The sequence below is a fragment of the Amia ocellicauda genome, chromosome 10, assembly GCF_036373705.1.
Source record: "Amia ocellicauda isolate fAmiCal2 chromosome 10, fAmiCal2.hap1, whole genome shotgun sequence".
Taxonomy (NCBI): Eukaryota; Metazoa; Chordata; class Actinopteri; order Amiiformes; family Amiidae; genus Amia; species Amia ocellicauda.
In genome coordinates this window covers 35,068,955-35,091,834 of record NC_089859.1, presented here as the reverse complement: position 1 = coordinate 35,091,834, position 22,880 = coordinate 35,068,955, and the positions used below count along the sequence as shown (strand labels likewise).

General features: G+C 39.0%; 1 protein-coding gene across 1 annotated transcript; it reads left to right on the top strand.

Annotated features, from left to right (window-relative positions):
• Nucleotides 1-882: 882 nt before the first annotated feature.
• Nucleotides 883-22,412, top strand: LOC136760547 (sodium-dependent neutral amino acid transporter B(0)AT1). The gene is made up of 12 exons (XM_066715987.1): nt 883-1,189; nt 8,775-8,915; nt 9,102-9,239; nt 9,654-9,835; nt 10,353-10,463; nt 10,751-10,863; nt 11,375-11,503; nt 15,393-15,549; nt 15,853-16,057; nt 16,711-16,870; nt 19,566-19,728; nt 20,189-22,412. The coding sequence occupies exons 1-12, from the start codon at nt 991-993 to the stop codon at nt 20,408-20,410; spliced, it is 1,920 nt and encodes a 639-aa protein (XP_066572084.1). The 5' UTR covers nt 883-990; the 3' UTR covers nt 20,411-22,412.
• The last annotated feature ends 468 nt before the right edge of the window (nt 22,413-22,880 follow it).

Below are 22,880 nucleotides of genomic sequence, written 5' to 3'. Positions count from 1 at the left end.
ATCATCAGCAAAGGAGCAGAACAGAAAGCTATGGGTTGAAATGATGTGGAAAAAGATGAGGCACAAGAAGAGAAACATGGGAAGCACATGTATGATCCCTCTGGGCAGAACATTACCCTGCAAAGGAGACTGACAGCATTCACCATAAGAAAAATAGGAGCTTGCACATATGTGTATGCTATTTCAGAGACAGTAATGCACTTGTTGAGGGATATTGAACTGTTTTCTCTAGCAGTTTCGGCATTGTGGTACAACCAGATCAATGACTTACTGTAGTTTGTAGATATAGAAGGAATGAATAAAGAACAAGCAGTGCAATTGTAGACAGGCCAAGGTTCAACATGCTGGAGCTGTGTTATAGTTGAGAATACATACAATTTATAGAAAAATAATGTATATGAGCAAAATTATTTGAATACAATTCATAGCATATAGGCCAATTAATTGTCTGATGAGTATTGAGCAATCTGAATATAGATACTCTTTATCAATGAAAACTATGGCTGATATAGTTTCCACTACCATTGCTTAGTTACACATTATTTCTCTAAAATAGTTATACTTTCCCAATATTGCTGACAACCAAAGTGCATAACATTAAGGGAGATATCTTTATCTCTCCAGTAAATAATTGTGCTGCTCTAAGGATTGCTTTTCACTTACATTAACCCTACTTCTGGAGTGTCAGATGTTCTTACTCTTTTCTGCTTCACTGGCCAAGTCAAGTGTATCCTTCCATTGAGTTTCATTCTTCAATCAGGTAAGATTAATTATTATTAAGCATGGTCTATGTTGATTAGCATTTGTGCTGACAGTTGTACCTGTGAAGGTGTAGTCTGAGGCTGAGTGCTAAAGGTTCACTATAAATATCATCAGTCAACGGCAGACACATTCACTTCACAGGACTCCCACACTCACTGCACACTGCCGGGAGTTAACAGTGACAGTTATCTGTATCATCTCTTCGCTCTTTCCTGAAGAAACGGCACTATGAAACTCCAGCTGCCCAACCCTGGTCTGGGGGACAGGATACTTTCCTATGAGGAACTGGAAAAGCTGGAGACTGAAGAAGCAGATGACAGACCCAAATGGGACAACAAAGCACAGTACATGTTAACCTGCATCGGCTTTTGTGTGGGATTAGGAAACGTGTGGCGCTTCCCTTACCTTTGCCAAAGCCATGGAGGAGGTATGTGGGAGTCTTGTACAACTCTGTATGAGGGACTATGCTGTACTTTTCCCATTAGGAGCCCAGGTGGAGCGAATACCCAATATTGCTCCTGGCACGTGGGCATGGTTATTATTGAAAGCACCTGTGTAGACTAGTACTAGAGAACATTAAAGTATTTCCATGCCAGGAAAAATATTTTTATTTTGGTTGTTATAGTAAGAAGAGGTTCTACTGGGACTTTAAGACATTATTATATTAATTAATTTCGATACTCAGGCCATTTGTTACTTTATTATTTTTTTATTTTATTTATTATTATTTTTTTATTTCTTGGCAGACGCCCTTATCCAGGGCGACTTACAACATAAGTGCAAACAAAGTGCAAAAAGGACGCAAGAAGCATAATAAAAACTGAGAAGTGCTATCTAGCAGGGATAGAGGACTAATATTACAAGTACTTTGTTTGCAAGATGGTTGTTTAGTTTTGAAGTGTATTTAATTTAAAGAAATATCTATGGATATCATATGAATCAGTTGATCTCTAATGAATTTTGAAATTATACACTCATAATCCATCTTCTATTGTTAAACGGAAAGCAATAAGGACAGTAATCTCTGAATCTTATGCAATTCATTCTTAAGAACATTGAATGAACTCTGTTTTTATAGTTGTAATTCACATTACCATTCTATAGATTGTTAAGTATGTATGTATTGTTTTGGATGTAACCTTAATATAAAGAGTTAGCAGGTTATTGCAAACAGATCTTTTTCTTTTAGAGTAGACAAACTAAATTTTACCTCAGGCAATATGATGACTTCACATTTAATTTGTGGGCTACATACATTTTTTATCCAGCCTATTTATAGTTTACCGTTTCTAACAATATACCTTTCACTAAGCTTTACCACACTCCGAATAAATGATTTCTTACAATTAGACTTGGAATGAATCGTAAAAAATAGAATTGTAATAAATTGTATAATTTGTAGGCAATACAAAATTTCAATTGTTTTGTCTGTATATACACACCTATTACTTAGCAACTATTCAAAACATTTAACTTACCCAATTGCTGCTCTGAGCAGATTTATCTGTTGAGGAGTCTTGGCACCTTTTTCTCTAGAGTAGCTTATCAATGTTCAGAGACAGGTCTTGCGCTGAAGCAATCATTAGTATGGAGTGTAGATGTCTATCATTCCATAGTAATATTTGCAGGTATTCATTGATTTCCATCAATGAAAACAGCTGTCCTCACAGGTTACCAAACATTGAAAGTACCCGGGCAATCAGAAGGCGGTGCTGTGGTAAAGTTACTGGTAGGAAGGGGTAAAAGTTTGCATTACCAAACAGATTGGAGAAGAACTGGAAACTTAAATTTGTGTTAAAGTCAGAGAAGCAGTGCTGAAATTCTGTATGTAGTGCCTTCAGATCTGCAGCAAATCCTGCAGTTGGAAAGATGGAGATGCAAGCAAGTTGGAGAAGGAAAATTGAAAAGTTTCTTCCCAAACATAATTTTAACTGAAATGCTTTCATACCACCACACACCACTGTTTTTACTAGTTTACTGCCTGTTACAAGATTATAATATTTTCCATTTATGGACAACTTTAAAATACTGTCCTGTTTCAAAGTGTGAATACATGTATGGTCACACATTTTTACATTTATTTGGCTACTGGATTAATAAAGTCACTAGCATGCCACTGCCACCACCTTTGTTTACCGAAAGGTCCAAAATGAATTTACTATAAAGCAGAAATTGTCGTAGGGTCATGTCACAAACACCACAGGAGCATCAGGTCAGGACAGTTTATTATTGCACAGATGGTTAAAACAGGCGAGTTTCTCTCCAAACTATAGGGGTAAATGAGTATCAATTCAGTTAATATCACCTCCCAGTGTGCTGGCAGACCTTTTAAGATTGAAATAAACAAACTCCACAACGTGCACTTACAATAAATAAGGTGCTTACTTTAATAATAAAAAATAAACAGGACGCACCAAACTCAAAAATTTAGAACAATTAATCCCCAACAAGGTTTAATGATTACGTCTAACCCTTGCTGACACACATGTAATTAACACAGATTAAAATGATTTGGGGTCTATATTCAGCTTGTGGGCCTTGCGTTAGACTTGTATTAGAATGATTCAGTGTATTGTTTAAATGTAAATGGCAATTACATCAGTTACATATACGTGGCCTGAGAATACATATTGAGTAATCCTGCTGATCTTTCAAGTATCTCAAATTGGAAGCACTGCCCAAGGGGGAGGGGTTTCTGTGCACTTCCATAGGAACCCAGTCAAAAAAATCAAAGCTGCCACTGGCCCCTGCACTCGTCACTCAGAACAGGTCCCTTCCCACTTCCTGTTCTATAAAACATGACGTCAGCGCAGGCTCGTCCTCTTTTGCCATTTCCCCTTGACCCAAGAACATGAGCTCTCTGTGTCTGTTGTTGGTAATAAAAATTCAAACTGCGTATTTCGGCTGTCTGGCTTCACTTCTTAGTGTTGTTCACCACCACTTTCGCTACACATCATCTCTGTCTTGTGTGTGTTTAGTTATTATGATAGCTAATCCCGATTCTGTTCCGTCCGTGCACCAGAGGTCTGGCTGCAGTTTTCAGTTTCGTTCACAAGAAGAGCCCCTTAAATATAATAGTCGTGTTTATATAGTGCCATATATATTCCGACTGCTTGCTGTGTTGTTTTTTTGTCCACAGGGCTTTTTCCTCCACAGCAGGAGCGCTACTAGCGGCAGTAAAATCCGAGGCCCGGCTGCCTGGCCTGAGCCTCAGTGTGTCATAAGAGATCTTGCTCGCATGAGGTACATCCTCCGATGGCTTGCGCCCACACTACAGCCCGCGGCTGTGGTTGTAGGAGATCTCACTCTCTCAGTTTACAGAGAATGAGCTCTGCTTAGCCTTCTTGTCCGTGTGTGCAGGCCTCGGTTTTAGACCCAGCTACGGCTGGTGGTCTACTACCCTCGGCCCACTCAGATCCTGGACTCCATGTCACCCAGTGTCCCTGGGAAAACCCCGGCACACACAGTGTGTTTAAGCCTACGGACCTACGTGGCGCTTGTATCCAGCACCTGATGCTCGGCCCTGATGCTCGGCATACATAGTGTTCTGTCCGGCAACAGCAAGGTTGCGTTTGGTTGGTGTTGCATTGCCCCCGTGTACGTTGCTGGGTGGAGATGCACTTACAGCAGCGAGCTCGGTAGGTGCTCCACTTGTCGCGGCGGTGTTTCAGTTGTTGTGTGCCCCTGGTGCAAACACTGACCGGCACCCCCGCTGCACGTTTCCCTGTGCACACTTGCTTGCTCTCGTTGATGCTCCGTCTGCTGCTATTGCACCTGCCACGGCAGCTGCTCCCTGTGGCAGCCACGCCCCTCTGCCTAACTTGCCCGCGGTGTGCGCCGCTATGGCAGCATGCGTCCCTGCGCATGCACGTGAATGACAGGGAAGAGTGGCAGAGCGACTCCCATGGGATCCCTCCCCCTCTTCTGAGTCGTTGCTTGCCTCCTCTCCGCTGCACCTGACCCCACCTCCCCCACTACCTGAGCCCCATCCCTGAGGCGTTCCAGCAGCCTCTGTCCCACCCTTACACCCCCCAGCAACTCTCAAATTGGCAACACTACACCCAATACTCTTTGGTGCTCCAAATTATATCAGTTGGCTACTCCCTACAGTTTCAAACATGTGCACACCCCTTCAGAGGCATGGTGTGGATGTGAGTGAGGGACCCATTGCAGTGTGCAGTGCTTCGGACTGAGCCGTGCTGGCGGGCCTTCCATATCAACGTCCTAGAATTACAAGCAGTACAAGCAGTCTCATTTCCTGCCAGTCCTATGGGACAGACATGTGCTGGTTTGGATGGACAACACAGCGGTGGTCACCTATATCAACAGGCAAGGAGGTCTCCGGTTGCGCAGACTGTACTGTCTAGCACGTCGTCTGCTTCTGTGGGCGCAGCTACGATTCTGCTCCATCAGAGCAGTTCACCTCCCAGGCCTGTCCAACATGGCGGTGGACCTCTTCTCTCGGGGAGGCCCCCCGATTTCAGAATGACGCTTCCACCCGTTTGTGATACAGCTACTGTGGAGCCGGTTTGGCAGGGCAGACGTGGATCTCTTTGCAGAGTCCAGACACTGCCCACTATGGTTCTCCATCTGAGACTGCTCAGGAACCCTAGGGATTGACGCGCTAGCCCATGGCCGCGCTGTCTCCTTTACGCATTCCCACCGTTCCCCCTTCTCCCTGTGGTCCTGGAGAGGGTCAGGAGAGAACGAGTGACAGTTCTGCTGAAAGCCCCATGGTGGCCTCGCAGATTCTGGTTTGCAGACCTAATCGCCCTCCTCCACAGAGAGCCTTGGCAGCTCCCAGTGAGATCGGACTTGATGTCCCAGGTGCAGGGTATGCTTTGGCACCCCAATCTGGGCCTCCTCCAGCTCTGGGCCTGGCCCCTGAGCAGGAGCGATTGATTGCCTGGGGTCTGTCAGACACGGTAGTAGCCACTATTCAGTCGGCGAGAGCTCCCTCTACAGTATTCGAGCAGTATTCATACTGCTGGCAGATGTTTAGCATCTGGTGCCAAGACGGCGATCAAGACCCAATTAATTGCCCCATTGGGGTCATATAACAATTTCTACAGGAGCTGTTGGACCAGGGCAAGTCCCTGTCCACGCTCAAAGTGTATCTGGCGGCCATCACCACATGTCATGTCTGGATTGATGGCTCTGCCCTGTGCAGGCTCTCAGGTGCTATTTGGAACGCACTAAGGACATTCAGTGCTCAGAACAATTGTTTGTGTTTTATGGAGCACGATACAGGGCCAGGCGCTTTCAAAGCAGTGCCTCTTGCATTGGATTGTAGACACCATTACCATGGCCTAAGAGTCCACTGGGACCCTCATGCCTGAACACCTGGTGGCCCACTCGACTTGAGGCATTGCCACACAATGGGCCCTTTTTCAAGGTGCCCCCTTGGCAGACATTTGTGCAGCTGCAGCTTGGGCCTCGCCGCTTACATTTGCCTGGTTCTACAGGTTGGACATAACAGTACCGGTCCCTTCCATTGGGAACCCAGTGTTAGCTGCAGTCGAGCCCCAGTAGCTTACGGGCTCTGGCTCCTGCCTTTCCTCTCCCAGTCTGCCCCTGTTCAGCGCATCCTGATGGAGCTATATGAACCATTTCTTCCCTTCCATCGGACTATGCCTTCCAGTTGAGCACCCACGCAAGCTGCTCCTGGATTTGCTGACAGCCCTGTTCCCAGGGTCTGTCATGCAGCCTCTGCAGTCTGCCACCTAGGTACCTAGGTACTGACACCTATCAAAAGTGGTCCAAGGAAGGAAAATGCATGTGGGGAGCAAAGGCTGGCCCGTGTGGTCCGATCCAACAGACAAGCTACTGTAGCTCAAATTGCTAAAAAAGTTAATGCTGTTCTAATAGAAAGGTGTCAGAACACACAGCGCATCGCAGTTTGTTGCGTATGGGGCTGCGTAGCCGCAGACCAGTCAGGGTGTCCATGCTGACCCCTGTCCACTGCCAAAGGCGCCTACAATGGGCACGTGAGCATCTGAATTGGACCACGGAGCAATGAAAGAAGGTGGCCTTGTCTGATGAATCACGAGTTCAAGGTGTTCAAGGTCAATCCAATCGAGCATCTGTGGGATGTGCTGGACAAACAAGTCCGATCCATGGAGGCCCCACCTCGCAACGTACAGGACTTAAAGGATCTGCTGCTAACGTCTTGGTGCCAGATACCACAACACACCTTCAGAGGTCTAGTGGAGTCCATGCCTTGACAGGTCAGGGCTGTTTTGGCGGCAAAATACACAAAATACACAATATTAGGCAGGTGGTCATAATTTTATGGCTGATCGGTGTATATTGTATATTGTTGTTCAGCTCGGCTACTCTGTTGACTAGCTGGCTGTGTATTATGTTGTGTCTTTCAGTGGGTCTGTGGCCCCGTTCCTATTGGAAGGGAAGGGACCTGTTCTGAGTAATGAGCGCAGGGGCCAATGGCAGCTTTGATAGAATGATGTTTTGTTCGGGTTCCTATGGCAGTGCGCAGAAACCCCTCCCCCTTGGGCAGTACTTACTTTTTCAGATAACCGGGGTTGCATTCATAACCTATTGTTTTAATGTTGGTAAGACTTCACATATCCAAAGAAGCAGATTAGCAGACCATATTTAGGCATATTGGAAACTGAAATTATTTACCAAAACTTGACACAGGTAAGTTAACAGTGTCTGTTAAATGTCTTGAACAAGTTTCACACTAAAGCCTTTAAAATGGCAAAATCATCTATTCATTCATTTATTGATGCTGGCAGTTATTGGACTTGACAAAATCAATTTTTTTGCTCCTGAATTCCTGAAGTTGTACTTTGTGGTCACTGAAGGGAATATTCATTCCTGTTGTTAATCATTACAGCTTGTGATCATGAATTGCAGTACCTAAGAATCTCAACAACTCCCCTTCCCAGAACTACATTTGCTAAATTATTTTCAATTGCCAGTCTTACCCTCCTGAGTAGTTCACAATAATCTCATGAATTCCCAATTGAACAAGGTGAAGACAGCCTGTTTGCTCTAGACTAAAAACAGTCAAACAAATGGCATCCTAATTGAAACAACTGCTGCCATTTGAGGCAAACACAAGTGTGTCAATACCCATATCCATTTCCCTCAACATGATTGCTACCATGGAAACCCCATACTTTCATGGTATTTACTTTAGATTTGGCGTCATTTAATAATTTTCAATAAAGCTACACAAAGGTCTCAGTAAACTCTGATGTGTTTTTGTTTCATGTGAACTAGATGAACACAGTGCCAATCTACAACAGGTTTGAAAATAGTGCTCTATTCCCAGTCTCTTGCATCTTCTGTTTACATGCAGTATCAGGAACAAATCAGGATGCATGCATTCAGCATCTATTATCAGCAAGGGGGTATAGCATTAACAGGTATTTTATTTCAATGTGTAAATAAGCAAAGCCAATGTGTTTCAAAACAGTCATGGGCTTCCAAAAACTGGTCTTTTCCAAAAAAAAGTGTATTTTTAATTTTTTTTGTTGGGGTCAAAGATATTTCATATTTCAACTTGCATTGCACTGAAGCTTTCCAGCTGTTCTAAACCAAACCTATGGTTTCAAAATCCAATGTAAAATAAGCTTGAACTGACTGTCAGCCTTAAAGAATTTAAGAAAAGAATGAGGAACTAATTTTATCCTCATTAAATAGATTACACATCTCTGATGGGATTCCTAAAACTTAACAATGAAGCATGAAACCTTGACATACTGTAGACAAAACTGAAGTAAACCTCAGTAAAGAAAAGTAAACCTACACAGAAAGCAAACACAATCATGGAAAACAGGAAAGAGAAAAAAAAATCAATGCACAACGAGAAGCTATTATGCAGCAAAATCCAGGATATTGTAAGTTGCCCTTAGTTGTGGTGCTTGGTAATGAATTAATAATACAACTAATAATAATAACAATAACTGTCTAAACAGCTCTAATATTAGTTCTCCAAGGAAACAACACATGACAATAACTCTGCATGTGTCTTGTAATTCCAGGGGCGTTCATGATTCCATTCCTAATCCTGCTAGTCCTCGAAGGAATCCCATTGCTGCACCTGGAGTTTGCAATTGGCCAAAGACTAAGGAAAGGCAGTGTTGGTGTGTGGAGCACCATTCACCCTTATCTTTTGGGAGTGGGTAAGTCAGAGGCCTGAGAGCTGCACTTCAACTCCAGTTTGGAAAGTGGCAGTGGAGTGGCAGTCCCATACTAAACTCGGCTCAGTCAACCAGAGTCATTCCAGTTTTCAATTAATAATAAAAATAAAAACTGCACATTGCATTTGTATGGTTGCTGATTTGTAATTTATTTTTGTTATTCTCTAGGTATAGCATCCATGTGTGTCTCTTTCCTGGTGGGTCTGTATTATAACACCATCATTGCCTGGGTGATGTGGTATTTCTTCAATTCCTTTCAAGAGCCCCTTCCTTGGAGTTACTGTCCCATCAATGAAAACAGAACAGGTATTACATTCACATATCAGACTATACATTCTCTTATTATATGAAAATTATACTAATTTAAGGTAATGGCTGAAGGAAAACTGCCTGTTTTTGATAAAGAGAAGAATTAAATTTAGCTGAAGATTTCAAAATTGAAACAGTGCCTAAAAAAATCTGCTGACTTCTATGTTAGTATTAAAACAATACACATGCATATGTACTATGGACTGTAGACACATTGTTATATCCAACCAAACCTTATGGCAAATACCATTAGTAAATTTACAAGAATTTGGGTGTAGTTAGTACTGTACTCAGGATAGAGAAAGATTACACCAGAATATATCAACAATATGTACTCATTATAATCCATGTTATTGACTCCTGAAGAATGACAAATTCCATTGAATTAACTACTGAATATGTCCCAACCAGATTATGTGACAGAGTGCAAGGATAGCTCTCCAGTGGATTATTTCTGGTACAGAGTAACACTGAACACCTCTAGGGAAATCAGTGATGCAGGAGGGCTTCAGTGGTGGCTGGTCATCTCTCTAATTTGCGCCTGGGCTGTGCTCTATGTTTGCTGCATTAGAGGCATCGAAACGACTGGAAAGGTATATCAATTCAAAGCATAGGGTGAAAGCCTTCTAGCACATTTAACCTAATTTGATATAATAATTTTCTAAATGGGACATATGCCATTGTGTTTCAAGGACTATTAAAGCTGAAGAATGAATGGATTCCCTTGATTTATGCTAGAGACCACTGAAACATTTGTGATATGGTGAAAAGTGTTACATTGATTAAAACAAGCAATCAAAACATTGAAGTAGTTAAGGACTTGGGTGCAAGAAAAATTAAGACACAGTGGAAGTGGGTTTGACACCTCTGCTCTGAATGTTAACTGCATTTTATATATTGTATGCCCACAGAAAATATGTTCTAACCTTTATGAATCATCATATCTCTCCCTGGGGTGAAATAATACAAATGTATACAACATATGGAGCAATACTGAGTTATACTTTATATTGTAATTAAACTATAAGAAAGTTACACATAGTGTAAATCTGACCTTTGACATTTCTTGTTAAAAATAGTTAAAATTAATGTTGCTTTTGTTTTCCTTAGGCTGTGTACGTAACTTCAACATTGCCTTATTTGGTCCTGACAATATTCCTTATTAGAGGTTTAACTCTTAAAGGCTCTGTGGATGGAATTATATTCCTGTTTACCCCAGATGTAAGTATTGGGCTTAGGTATGTATGTATGTATGTATGTATGTATGTATGTATGTATGTATGCATGCTTGTTAGTTTACACAGTATGTCTATTCAAGCAAGAGATTAAAAATCTTATTGACGCTAGCTATTGAAAGCAAGGAATATATGCATTGTATTTGCATGCTACCAGGGATTGTCAATATTATGATGGAATGCTATTTATATAGCATCCAGGCATAAATTAACAAAATAAATGATTTAATATGTGCTAATTGTAAATGGTGTCAATAATGCTTTTAATTCCAGATTGCAGAACTGGCAAACCCAGCAACATGGTTAGATGCCGGTGCTCAAGTGTTCTATTCTTTTTCACTGGCGTTCGGTGGGCTCATCTCTTTCTCCAGCTATAACTCCGTCCAGTAAGTCACAGTATGCATTACATTATTAGGGTTTTAAAAGGCCATGGGAAATTGATTTTGAAGATTTTGAAGGTTTGAATGTACATGAGTGTTTTTGTTGTTGTTGTTTGTTGTAAACTTCTTGATTCCTGAGGTCTGGGGTCATTCATACATACATCAATTCCATGTTATAAATATTTGCCTTCTCAAAGAGCAACCACCACTACCAAGCAACTGGCACCCTCTTTTTGTGTTTTTCTTCTGCTTAATTTTATGATAGGGATTACATTGCATACATGTTCTCTCTGTTCAGGCACCTTGTATTAATACAGCAGTAATCTGTATAACTGAGGACAGAGAAATAGCAGGAAAGATGCTCTCAAGGGAAGACTGCACTGTTGATCACTGTGGCTAATATCCATGCAGTCGATATGCATCTTAATCAGAATTAATTTAACTTGATAAAATATCTGTGCAAAAGATACGTGCATGTTTTGACTGTAGATGCTTATAATGTATTTGTTTTTTCTAGTAACAACTGTGAGAAGGATGCTGTCATCATTTCCATCATCAACGGCCTAACGTCCATTTACGCTGCCACTGTAATATACTCCATCATCGGTTTCCGAGCAACTGAGAGATATGACGACTGTGTTAATGGGTAAGTCACTTCAGTTGCTAAGTTCTTTAGTATTTACTTTCAGGAATACAAGTATCAGACGTAATGGTTAAAAAACAAGAGCACCATTATTACTTTCATAGCTGTTGGTCTATCTATAGTTTCTATTGTTTTCTACAGAATTGAGGTCCTGTGATGGATATAATGTATAGACTGTAATGTATTTAAAAGTAACTTGATAGTAGTTTTGTGTTTCATTAAATGCATTTACATAAAAAACATCCCTTATGACAACAACTAAAATAACATGGGAATTATCTTAGATACCTGCATCACCCTGCAGCAGGCGTGGCCATGTGGGTCTTTAAGAGAGTCTTGGGGTGTATAGACTTGGAAAGGAAAAGTGAAAAGGAAGGAAGATAATTCTCACCAAATTTCTGATCTCAGTAAAAAGCAGCTTCATCTAGGATTTTTTTAAAGTTGGTATTGTAACCCTAGGTATCTGATTGAGTAGCTGAACTCTCAATGTGAGGATGGAATACAGCTGCATGCTCATGCCAGTCACACAGCCAATCAGATCTCCTAAGGCATAGCACTCCAGCTGTTTAACTAATTCTGAACATGCATGTTAGGTTAGTGATGTTACACTCAAAGCAGGCTTCCCAATGCAGTACTGACACTTACAAAGCAACAACTTGCCAGAAACCACGTGATCACTGCAAAAAAAACTTCATTATGTCACACCAGCATCTGACCAGTGTTGAATTGGTTTTGAACTCACTGATGTCTCTAGGACTGTTGCCTTTCCAATCACTCAATACAGTCACAATACCATGTATTAACCCAGGGGTTCTCAAACTTTTTCATGCGTGACCTCCAAAAACAAATGTTTCAAATATTGCGACCCACGCACACACATGCGCACATAACATAAGGACTCACACAACACGACACAAATGTATACACGCTCAGTAGATCATATAGATAACTAATAAAATAACCCTTATCAACTATTTCATATTAATGATCTGTTCTCTCACATATATTTATTATTAGTAAGTCTGAGCAACTTACAACAATGAGATGGGTGGGCCTGCTTTTTGGAGCACAACAGCTGCATCCTGGTTTTGATTGTTGAAATGGCAACTCGGAGATCATCCTCCACATTGAGACGTGATCTGTATTTGTTTTTGATATATGTCAATGTGGAAAATGTTGCCTCACATAAGTAGGTTGATCCAAAACGGAATCAGTACATCCATCGCTGCTTTGGATTGTCCTTGGTATTCCTCTGCAACTGAAATCCAGAATTCAGAATTTTGGTTGCAGCAAACATTGCCTTTAAGGTCCGATCACTGGACAGCTCCATCAGCGCGTCCTCCAGGTCGGATGACAGGTGATCCCCAGTTGCCGTGAATGGTTGTCGTATCCAGTCATATCGTTGTGGAGTTGTCTCCTTTGGGAAGTACTTCATAAAGTGATCCAGAAGGCCTTGGAGATGTGAAGTGATCATTTCCATCATGTTATTGAGATCCAGTTCATTGTCCTCCACAAATTCTTCCAGCTCGGGAAACATTCCAACATTGCCGCCTTTAGCTCGCACAGCCCATCTCTCCAACTTTTTTGTGAATACATCGATTTTATCAGACAACAACAAGATATTTGTATTTGTGCATTGTAGTGATAAGTTTGTCAAATATACATGTCAAATAAGCAATATTTACCAACCATTCGGGGTCTGTCAGGTGGTCCGCGAGTTGGGACCCAGACTCGATCAGGAAAATGCGCACCTCATCACGTAGCTCAAACAGGCGGGTGAGAACTTTCCCCTGCGAAAGCCACCTGACCTCGGTATGGAACAGCAGGGCTTCATGTTCTAAGCCCATCTCTTCGCAGAGGGTGTTTCCCTCCGTAGATGTTCTGTTAACAGTTTCAACCAACCAGTTTTTGTTCTGTGACATGATGTAAATTTACATATTTAGCCTATTCTAGTTGTATTCCCCATGATATATAGTATAGCATTTTTCAGGTTTATTAAACATAGCACTTCTTCATTTTAATTTATTTATTCTAGAAATCATCTTGCGACCCCCCAAAAGCATCTTGACCCCCACTTTGTGAACCACTGACTTAGCACATGCCTTCTTTCGATGGATATCAATCGCTCAACCGACCAAGTTAAAAGGAAAATGTGGAGTCTGCTCCGGAGAGGGGGGAGGAGGGTGGGGGGGTCTCATTCAGACAGTCACAGATCACTCAGTTTCAATCAGATTTCTTTGCAAATAGGCTTGTTTTGTTCAGAACAACACAAAGAAGTTCAGATCCAATTATGTAAAATCAAAATTGTGTATTGTACACTGTGAACAGAGTTTTCCATCTTGACATTTTGAGCTCTCTACGTGTTTGTGTTGCTTCTACCAAAACATGGGTGGTCTTGTTTCAATCAGTAGCCTGTCTTGTTCCAGAATATGTCATAATTGTCACTATTTTCTGAGATTTTGTATTCCTACTCAGACCAAGTATCCCCCCACACCCCATTTCAGAATATATAAAAAACATTTTTCACATCAGAGAATGCTTCACATCATTAGAAAGCTGACAGTCTCAGCTCTCATGGGATACCACATACTTGGCATACAACACAACAGTGAAGAGTACACATGGGAATAAAGAGAAGCACATGGATTTGGTGCCTTTAAAGGGTACCAGAGGGGTTTGTCAACTTAAGGGGTTAACTTTTGTTAACTTTTGTTCTATGCTTAATTTCAGAGTACATTGAGACATTAAACTGCGTAAATTTAAATAAAAACTGGAAAAATGTAGGTGTTCTAAAACTTTTGACCGGTAGTGCATGTAAGTGTGTGTATATGTATGTAAGTAATAAGTAATATATTCATTCAATTCCCCATGCTGCTACACCGATACGTCTTGTCGATATGTATTTTTAAAATATTAGAAAGCGTCAGCTGCAAAGGGTTAAGATTACTTTGAAAGAAAATTTAGAAGCGATTAGGTCAATATTATTTAGTTTTGATATAAATACATAGCATACACCTGTAAGCATACCTAATGTCATGCATAATACGTTTTTTTGAACAGATTTGTTAAATTCCTGGCATGCATTTAATTTCAGTTGCATATGTAAACCCACATAGGCCTCCTAAAACCTCAAATGTGAATGGTGTCAGAAAAAAAAACAGTACTAAATTTTAGGCTGTCCAGGGCCGGACCAATAAGTGTGAACAGTATCTGTTTTAGCTAAATGAATACATATTAATAATAATCAACACATTGTAATTTAGAAATATATCTATGTTTATTTTTATTTTTTTTAACAAAATCACTTGCTCAGTTAAGTCAGTTAAGGAAAATTGGTAACACTTAATATTACAGTGTCATTAATAAATGATTGGTAAATAGTTTATAAAACTGTTAGAACCATTAATAATTCTGCCAAAACACATAAATGATAAATCTTATGTTATAAAGGTACAGTGGTCCTGAAGTGTAAAACACAAACAAAAAGTACAAATAAAGGTTTATTAATAATTTATAAATGAAATGATTACTGGTTCCTAACTATGTTATAAACTATTTACAATATATAAATGACACTGTAATATAAAGTGTTACTGGAAAATCTTTCTTTTTCCTCTAAAACCATGGTAAAAAAATAATAATAACAATCCCACAAAAACATATTGTGGGTGGTGGTATGTGGGATTGTTATTATTATTATTTTTTACCATGGTTTTAGAGGAAAAAGAAAGATTTTCCAGTAACACTTTATATTACAATGTCATTTATATATCGTAAATAGTTAATAACGTAGTGGTGGTAGTGGTAGTGCTGTTGTTATAAATATCCAAGCTATGAAATCAAAAATTGATTGAAAACTAAAGTGAAATTCTATATTTGCTTTTCTTTGCAGAAATATTCTGACCTTAATGAACACTTTTGATCTGTCTGAAGCTAACATAACTGAACACACCTACAAAGATGTTCTTGGGCAACTGAACAGCACATTTCCAGCCGTCATTCAAAATCTTACTCTTAAAACCTGTGACCTCAATAGTTTTCTAAGTGAAGTAGGTTTCCCTTATTTTCCTCTTTCATTTTCTGATAAAATTGCATTTCTCATAAAATGGTGTAATCAAGTTTTCAGCATTAAATAAAGCAGACCATACATTTTCTAATACCATATACAACTCTCTTAATTTTTTCCATAGCTGTATGTCTGTCTTTGAGAAATATTTGTGGCAAATCAGAAGTCTTTAGTTGGTGTAAGTTTATATATTATATAGACAAATCTGAAGGAAGTTTGATATAAAATGGGATATACTGCCCATAGCTACGGTATCGTCTGATTATGTGGATTTGTTTTACTTTAGGGTGTGGAAGGAACTGGCCTTGCATTCATCGTCTTCACTGAAGCAATTATGAAGATGCCAGTGTCCCCATTGTGGTCCATTTTGTTCTTTATCATGCTGTTCTGTCTCGGTCTGTCATCTATGTTTGGCAATATTGAAGGAGTCCTTGTGCCTCTTCAGGACTTAAAGGTTTTTCCCAAATCATGGCCCAAGGAGCTCATAACTGGTAAGTCGTCTACTGATTGTTTAATGTATTTTCATGAATATTCTAAAAAGCTAAATGCTATCTTTGGCTCAATTTTGGAAAATAAAGCCGTCTTAAGAGTCATACAGATTAAAGTGCCTGGTTTGTATGTTGTGACTCTTGGCAGCTGCCTCACAGGAAGTCTGTTATTTGTGTTGTTAGGCAAGGGAAGTTGCTTGATTGATTTTACCTCACTGTACTGTAGCAATCAAGCCCTCTTAAGGATTACTGATGCCGGAGCAAGAACAGTTAAGCACCTAGACCAAGTCAAAGTGCAAATAGAAAACATGTATCCAATCACAGTTTATTTTACCATCAGTCTAACATATAACTTTGTCCTTCCTAATTATACACCTTATTCTCTTGTTACACACCACAGGGAAGTGAAATTGTATCTGGACATTCTCAGCTTTAGAGAATGACAAAGATACACAGACATAGATTATAAAGGGACACGTTTTGGATCTACAAAGGATGCTTTTAACCCTATTTTCCCTACTTGTAGCTAATGTTGATTGATGTTTTTTGCCAAATAAATACATAATAATAATATGTTTATGAAATAGTTAATCTCAAGTTAAAAAGGTGAACTTTGGTGAATTTTTTACATTCCAGTTTGCTTGTTTGTGTTGCAGGCACCATATGTCTTGTGTCTCTTCTGATCGCCTTGATATTTGTTCAGCAATCTGGGAATTATTGGCTGGCACTATTTGACAACTTTGCTGGTTCCATTCCTCTGCTGATCATTGCTTTCTGTGAAATGGTTGGAGTGGTATACATTTATGGAATAGACAGGTAATTTGAGAAAAAAGATAAGTGCAATGTCAAGAGACAACAATAGTGGTTCCTCCTTTTAATTTTAATGGAAAAAATAGTTGAATGAATTCTCAATTAAACTTTTTCAGCATTAGGGATATATGGGTTATATTTAAACATTTTAGTCTGTAATCCATATAGAGTGACATGGTGGCGTAGTGGATAGAGCTGCTGTCTCACTGCTCCCACATCCCACATTGGCTACTCAAAATGTCCCTGTTGTTGTAAGAATATGGTGTGTGGGTGTACCATGCCCTGTGTCCACCAGGCTAGGCTTCAGTCACCCTGTACTGGGTATTGAAAATTGATTGATGGACGTAATCCATATATTTATTTAATGTTACAAATATATGATGAGGTTAATTTCCAACATATATTTTCACATATAAAATATATGTATTACATACTAAATTATATTTGACATATACAGCAAGGACTCATTTTGATTTATGAATAATATCATATTTTTAACATCATAGTAGGGTGTCAATCAAGGAAAAATATCTGTACTGAGTGAGTTAAAGAAAACACACACACACACACAAACACACACAAATATATATATATATATATATATATATATATATATATATATATAAATATATAATGTAAATACAGTACTTTTGACTGTTGTTTTAGTCTCAAATTATATTGGACCTAAATTCACAATCCAAAGGTGGAAATATTCTGCAAGGAAATTATTAGGAATTATTATAGTAGGTAGAGATTACAAACATATATATATATATATATATATATATATATATATATATATATATATATACAGTATTGTGCAAAAGTTTTATGCAGGTGTGAAAAAATGCTGTAAAGTAAGAATGCTTTCAAAAATAGACATGTTAATAGATTATATTTATCAATTAACTAAATGCAAAGTGAGTGAACAGAATAAAAATCTAAATCAAATCCATATCTGGTGTGACTGCCTTCAAAACCGCATCAATTCTTCTAGGTACACTTGCACAAAGTCAGGCATTTTGTAGGCATATAATCAGGTGTATGATTAAACAATTATACCAAACAGATGCTAATGATCATGAATTCAATATGTAGGTTGAAACACAATCATTAACTGAAACAGAAACAGCTGTCTAGGAGGAATAAAACTGGGTGAGGAACAGCCAAACTCAGCTAACAAGGTGAGGTTGCTGAAGACAGTTTACTGTCAAATGTCATACACCATGGCGAGACTGAGCACAGCAACAAGACACAAAATAGTTCTACTGCATCAGCAAGGTCTCTCCCAGGCAGAAATCTCAAGGCAGACAGGGGTTTCCAGATGTGCTGTCCAAGCTCTTTCCAAGAAGCACAAAGAAACGGGCAACGTTGAGGACCGTAGACGCAGTGCTCGGCCAAGGAAACTTACTGCAGCAGATGAAAGACACAGCAGTGCCATCAGCTCAGAATTGGCAGAAAACAGTGGGACCCTGGTACCCCCATCTACTGCCCGGAGAGGTCTGGTCAGAAGTGGCCTTCATGGAAGACTTGCGGCCAAAAAGCCATACCTCCGAAGTGGCAATAAGGCCAATCGACAAAAACACAGGAACTGAGGTGCAGAAAAATGGCAGCAGGTGCACTGGACTGATGAGTCAAAATTTGAAATATTTGAGTGCAGCAGAAGGCAGTTTGTTCGCCGAAGGGCTGGAGAGCGGTACACGAATGAGTGTCTGCAGGCAACAGTGAAGCATGGTGGAGGTTCCTTGCAAGTTTGGGGCTGCATTTCTGCAAATGGAGTTGGGGATTTGGTCAGAATTAACGGTCTCCTCAATGCTGATTGGCCCCAAATTTCTTCTGCAGCATGACAACAACCCCAAATATACAGCAACAGTCATTAAGAACTATCTATAGCGTAAAGAAGAACAAGGAGTCTAGGAAGTGATGGTATGGCCCCCACAGAGCACTGATCTCAACATTATCGAGTCTGTCTGGGATTACATGAAGAGAGAGAAGCAACTGAGGCTGCCTAAATCAACAGAAGAACTGTGGTTAGTTCTCCAAGATGTTTGGGCCAACCTACCTGCCGAGTTCCTACAAAAACTGTGTGCAAGTGTACCTTGAAGAATTGATGCTGTTTTGAAGGCAAAGGGTGGTCACACCAAATATGGATTTGATGTAGATTTTTCATCTGTTCACTCACTTTGCATTTAGTTAATTGATAAATATAATCTATTAACATGTCTATTTTTGAAAGCATTCTTACTTTACAGCATTTTTTCACACCTGCCTAAAACTTTTGCACAGTACTGTATATAAAAAAAAAATGTAATTTAAAATTATTAGCACCCTGTGAGTCTCTGTAAAGGCAATGCTCTTTATGCTCATCGGTGGTGAAACACTGCCTCCAGGTGGAATCTCTGTTTACTTAATGTTTATTAAACAAATGATTTGTATATTAAAAAATCAGGAACACCTGTACTGTATATAAACAAGCTATTTCAGAACAAGTAGTTTGCAAACTGTTACACACCTCTTATGTTACCACAGATGCATTCAAGTAGTAAATGGAAAAGCTAGTTGGGCCTGCTATTAGTACATGTTGCAGTCTTCACCTTAAAATTAGAAATTCAAAATTAAAATTAAAATTAGAATTAAAAAGAAAATGTTGACGCGAGGGCAAATCTAGCAGTCTAAAAGTGTGACTTGTACCATCCAATAGGTTTAACAAAGACATTGAATTTATGATCGGACACAAACCCAACATCTTCTGGCAGGCCAGCTGGAGAGTTATCAGCCCTCTCATTATGTTGGTCATCTTCTTGTTCTACTTTGTCACAAAAGTAAATGAAGAGCTTTTCTACATTGCCTGGAATCCTGATTATGTAAGTAGTCATGTTTTGTTGTTTAAAGAACTTTAAAGGACTTTTAAGAGAGCAGAAACAGATCAGTTTTCTTAATAGCTTCCCCTGAACCATATTGTATTTTACTATCAGGTTGTGTATCAGGGCAGTGAGTGAGATGAACAGTAGAATATGTAATTGAAGACAAAGGTCTTGGCCAAGTGAAACATTTTCAACTTTTATTAAGTGTCAGAAGCCACCATTTACTACCTAATTAATACAAATGTCATGGGGTACAAGTGTGAAATGTATGATACATGGGTAGGTTTCTGGATTGGGTTTAAAATGTCCATATGCTCACTTAGAGAACAATGGAGAGTAGGATCCTAAACTTAAATAATCATTACCCAGACTTTTTCTTGACTAAGGGGCTCTGAAATTGTTTTGGCACTTAACACAAGCACCTGACCTGTTTTTGTTTCTGTTCAAATTTCCTTTACAGATAGGGTTCCCGACTCTTGAAAAACTGCCATACCCTGGCTGGATCTATGTTATTATTTTCATTCTCTCTGGAGTCCCAAGCCTAGTCATACCTTTAACGGCCTTATTACAACTCATAAGGAATTGCTGCCGGAAACCAGAAGACCAACAAGTCCTCACAACCATTTCTGCCATGGTGAATATGAATGACAGAGAAGAAGGCATGAAGAGTAAAGTCTTCTGAAACTAAGATACAAGGTGTTTGAAGCCATTTATTAACAACCTTGTTATTCAATGCACTGGACTTTCACTTAATGTAACCTTAAAGATGATGGGAGGAGTCCTGTGAGATCTAACTGGAAACAAAAGCACCCTAAGGCTTGAACTTTTACAACGGAGGTGTAAATGTCATGGACTCCTGCACAAGCAAAACCTGCCCTATTATGTAGTTCACCTCAGCCAAGAGAACAGAGCTGTAATGAAAAGATATCAGAAGCTCAGAAAGTTAAAATCTATATTTTGTTTTCTGAGACACAATATGGCATGCCAGTTAGTGCCATTTGACCAATTAGATGACCTACTTAAATTGTACTTTAAGGAAAAGCTTTACAGGGGAAATTACTTTAATTAGATTAAAGTTTTTAGTTTAAGAAATAGTTTTTTATCATGTGATTTGAAACTTCCAGCTCAATGCAAGGAATCTATTGATTAACAGAAATAATTTATTAACCAGTAGCTTGGGATGACTATTAATAAGCCTGAGTAAGGATTTCAGACTTACTGTGTTGCTAAAAGCATGTCATAGATTTTTTTTCCCCCAAAATACAACAACTTAAAGATATGTTCTGCAAAACATGTAACATAAATATAATTGTGAAAATGTTAAATATTTGGAAGTACCAAATTACTTTTTGTGAAATGGATAAACATGATCTTCCCATCAAAAGTGAGCTTAAATATTTCCTATAAAATACATTATTATTATTATTATTATTATTATTATTATTATTATTAATCATCATCATCATCATCATGCTCTTGTAAACGCTACATTAGCAGTCGCTAGACATTTGCCTAACTGAGTATCAGTTAAGTGTTTTTATTCTGCGTTCACATTCAGATAGTTCTTACTGTTTTGAACCTAACACATAAGCATGCAACTTGATATCAGGTCATTCTGAAATACAGGCATCTATAGGATTGTCTCAAAAGTAGTAGGAAGTGGCTTCTGATAATAAATGAAAATGCGACAGGACACAGTTTTTTACTCTGTGATTTGTGGGTAGGTCAAAGTATATTGATTTGGTCTAACCCCTAGTCTATTAACTTATTTTCTTTTGTTTAGATTTGGTGATAGACAGAAGCATATTTTATAGCATTCAGCAGCAGTCAAGTCTGTAGTGGAAAAGGGTAATTTTATGAAAAATAAAGCAAAGAATCGAAACATTGTTATTTATACATTATGTATTTATATTTTAAACAATAAGCAAACAATGGTAGTTGACTATGAAAACGACATTATATTTCATATTTATAACAATTTCACTTGCTGTGACAGCAGAATCTATGCATTGTTAGCACTACTCAAGGACATGTAATAATCTATTTGTCTCTTGGGCATCACTCTAGTTTGCTGCAACCACCCTCATGGAAGGCTAGAACACATAACACAGCATGAAAAATATATGTATCTGTCTTTTATGTCATGGTCTACAAATACAATGGCATGGTTCAGTTTCAAAAGGCTTTGGTGCAGGTCAGGGAATGTCCTGGAAAAACTGACTGGGAATTTATTGTACTTTAGAGGACTATAACAGAGCTTTTGTTGCCTAAGGTTTAACAGTTTTCAGGATGTATATTAATAAGAGAAATAGAGTTGAGTTAAAAAAAAAAGAAATTCCATGCAATTATAGGATTTTTCTAATGCCTGTTAACAGAAGTGACTAACCGTGAAAAAATTCTCACAGTGGATTATAAGATTGCAAGACATTGGTAGCATTTTTCTCTGACAATAAGTAACCTGGTGGAAAGCTACCCATGATGGTAACTCTAAGACCTTTTAATACCAGATTGACAAACCTGTTGTATAATGATAATAGATTTAAGTAGAAGTAAGTCGGCAACATACCTTGCAAAAACAATATGCAGCTGGATGCTTTTATGTGTTCATTTAAATGTGCTGACATTGGTGAAGCTGTAGGTTACTGTCACAGAAATTAAAATAAAACCTTTGGATACTGTTCAAAGTTGTCTCACTCTTTTTTGGGGGGGTGGGCAATGGTTATGTACTTTATAATTAGTTCCAATTTGTGTCTACAATGGGTGCTACATGTGATCCAAATGAATTTGTGTCAGAACACTGACTGCATTATGAATGTAAAGTCCTGCACTTCATTGCATTAATGTGGTATTTCTCCCAGGTCATTTGCAGTATCTCTGTAGTAGAGTCTTCAAGCTGAAAAACTCAAGTCAAATTCAGGTTCACACAAAGGTCAGTTGGACTATCCAGATCATTACTGCATTATAAATGACTATTTAGTTTACAGTTTGATAATGTACTTTTAACAAGAACGGGTTGGTATATACAAAGACAACAATGTCATGGAATTATGTGAAGTGGTTCCTCCCAAGATCTCACTCAAACAGATAAGATAAAATGGTATTATTTTATTTGTTGCCTTTCTTGTGTGTTTGTTATAATTACTAAACTTTCT